The sequence below is a fragment of the Emiliania huxleyi genome (assembly GCF_000372725.1).
Source record: "Emiliania huxleyi CCMP1516 chromosome Unknown EMIHUscaffold_1678, whole genome shotgun sequence".
NCBI lineage: Eukaryota > Haptophyta > Isochrysidales > Noelaerhabdaceae > Emiliania > Emiliania huxleyi.
Genome location: NW_005200904.1, coordinates 2,684 through 4,692, shown reverse-complemented (window position 1 = coordinate 4,692; position 2,009 = coordinate 2,684). Strand labels below are relative to the sequence as shown.

The 2,009-nt window shown below is 67.3% G+C and overlaps 1 protein-coding gene across 1 annotated transcript; it reads right to left on the bottom strand.

Moving 5' to 3' along the window:
* Positions 1-224: 224 nt before the first annotated feature.
* EMIHUDRAFT_253365 (hypothetical protein) lies at positions 225-582 on the bottom strand (the record flags this gene model as incomplete). Its single annotated transcript, XM_005784810.1, has 3 exons — positions 225-317; positions 401-495; positions 576-582. The coding sequence occupies 3 exons, from the start codon at positions 580-582 to the stop codon at positions 225-227; spliced, it is 195 nt and encodes a 64-aa protein (XP_005784867.1).
* Positions 583-2,009: the final 1,427 nt, after the last annotated feature.

Genomic DNA, 2,009 nt, shown 5'->3' with positions numbered 1-2,009 from the left:
GGTGTGTGAGAAGAAGAAAATTTGAGCCGTGCGATCACTGGTGTGTGAGAAGAAGAAAATTTGCGTCGGCCGTCGCGCAATACCGTACGGCTTTCACCAGTGGCTCGGCTCTGGCCTCTGCATGCACAGGTGGCGGCGTCGCGGCACCGCGCAAAGGTAAGTACGCACACAACGAGAACAAAATAAGGGACACAATGAACAACCATGCGGCGACGGGACTCAGGCTATGACCCGCCCTCGGCCTCTGCGGCCTCGGCCTCAGCGGCGCGCAGCGCAGCAGATTCTCTCCGCAGCTCCTTGACGACTGCGGCGAGGGCCTGCGCAGTGCGAGAGGAAGGGCTGGATGAGGTGGCGAGAGGCGGCGGCGGGTGAAGGATGGTGTGCAGGCAGTGTGTCACACCTCGGGATTGACGCCCTGCTCGGTCAACCCGATCAGCACCGCGAGCGTCTCTCGGTCGAGCCCCGTCTCCAGCAATTGAGAGAGGTCGTACAGGGCTGCGGGGAGGAGGCGGGAGTTCAGCGGCGGCGGCGCGGGCGGCGCGGGCGTAGCGAGGGCGCGGCTGGCGATGCGACACCGTCCATATCGCGTCGTGGGGTGCGCGACGGCGCTAGGCTGGTGAGCAAGGGAAGAATTTCACAACCCGCGGCTCTCGCACACGCACGATTCACACGACAGACAAGGCGCAGACGACGGCTTCCTTAGAAGCCATCGTCCTCGCCACAAGAGCCGGCGTCCGAAATCCCCTCCTCCGACACCCGCCCCACCCCACCCCACCCCGGACCCCTCCCCAAAGCCCCACCCCATCCCGACCCACCCCGCCCTCCCCGCCGGACCCTCCCCAAAGCCGCAATCGACTCCGCCCCCCTCCCGATCCCCCCATCTGCGCGTGCGCTCGCCACCCGCGCCGCCGTCTCCCCCATGCGCACTTGCGCCAGCAGCCGTCCCGCCTGGCGCCTCGCCCGCCGCCCGCCGCCTCGCCCGGTCCTCACGCCCGCCCGCTCGACCGCCGCCTCCGCTGGCGTCCTGACAGCCGCCCCGCCCGCCACCTGATCCTCAAGGGAAGAAATCGGGGTCTTTACTGCGTCGGGAAGGGGGTGCGTGTTTTAATATTATCGTCGAGTACACGTATTGCGTCGGGGCGGTGCGTATTCTCGTATTACTAGCTCCGAGTAGAGGGGGCGTTCCGCCGCTAGGGGAAACCCAAAGGCAAAGCGCAGAACCAACCCTCGGAGACCCGTGTTATGGCCCTGCGACCGCGCACCACCCCCCAGGGCCAGGGTTCTCTTGCCCGCAGCCCGTCCCCGAGCAACCAGCCCGCTGGGTGCGCTTCTTTAGTGCTGTGAGAGAGGCTTGTATCTTAAGAATTCTTTAGCTCCCCGCCCGGCCCTGGGTTAGGGTGCCCACAAGGATGACCCAAAAAAAGAATTTAAACAAAAGAACTCTCTCTCACAGCAGACAGGCTAAAAAAAGGAAAAAGAAATGGGCGAATTCGTGTTGGAGAGTCGAGATATAGTTAGAGGCTGCGCAGGCCGTCCCGTTTGCTGTTTGAAACGCCTGTTGCGCTGCGCGCGCGCTGCCCTGGCGCTGCCGGGACTCTGTCTCACTCACGTGCCGCAATATGTGTCACACACGGCGGCTTCTGCCACCTCTCGATTGGTTCCACTTTCTACGCACACCTACCGGGGAAGGGGCGCGTGGGAGCGGGGGCGGGGGCGGGGGCGGGGGTGGGGGCGGGGGCGCGCAGCGCGGGGCGCGCGCGCGCAACAGAGGGTAGGGTGGGGAAGACGGCGAGGAGGGGGCGGCGGCGGCGGCGGCGGCGGCGGCGGCGCGCGCGGCGCGCGCGACGGGGGGGCGGAGCAGCGACCGCTGGCGCGGTCGCTGCTCCGTCTGTGACAGACGCGCGCTCTGCCGCTGCAGAGCGCGCGCGTCAGGGCAAGGGGCATGCGTGGCGGCGCGGGACGCGCGGCGGCGGCGGCGAGCCGCCGAGCGCTCCGTGAGCGGTGAGGCG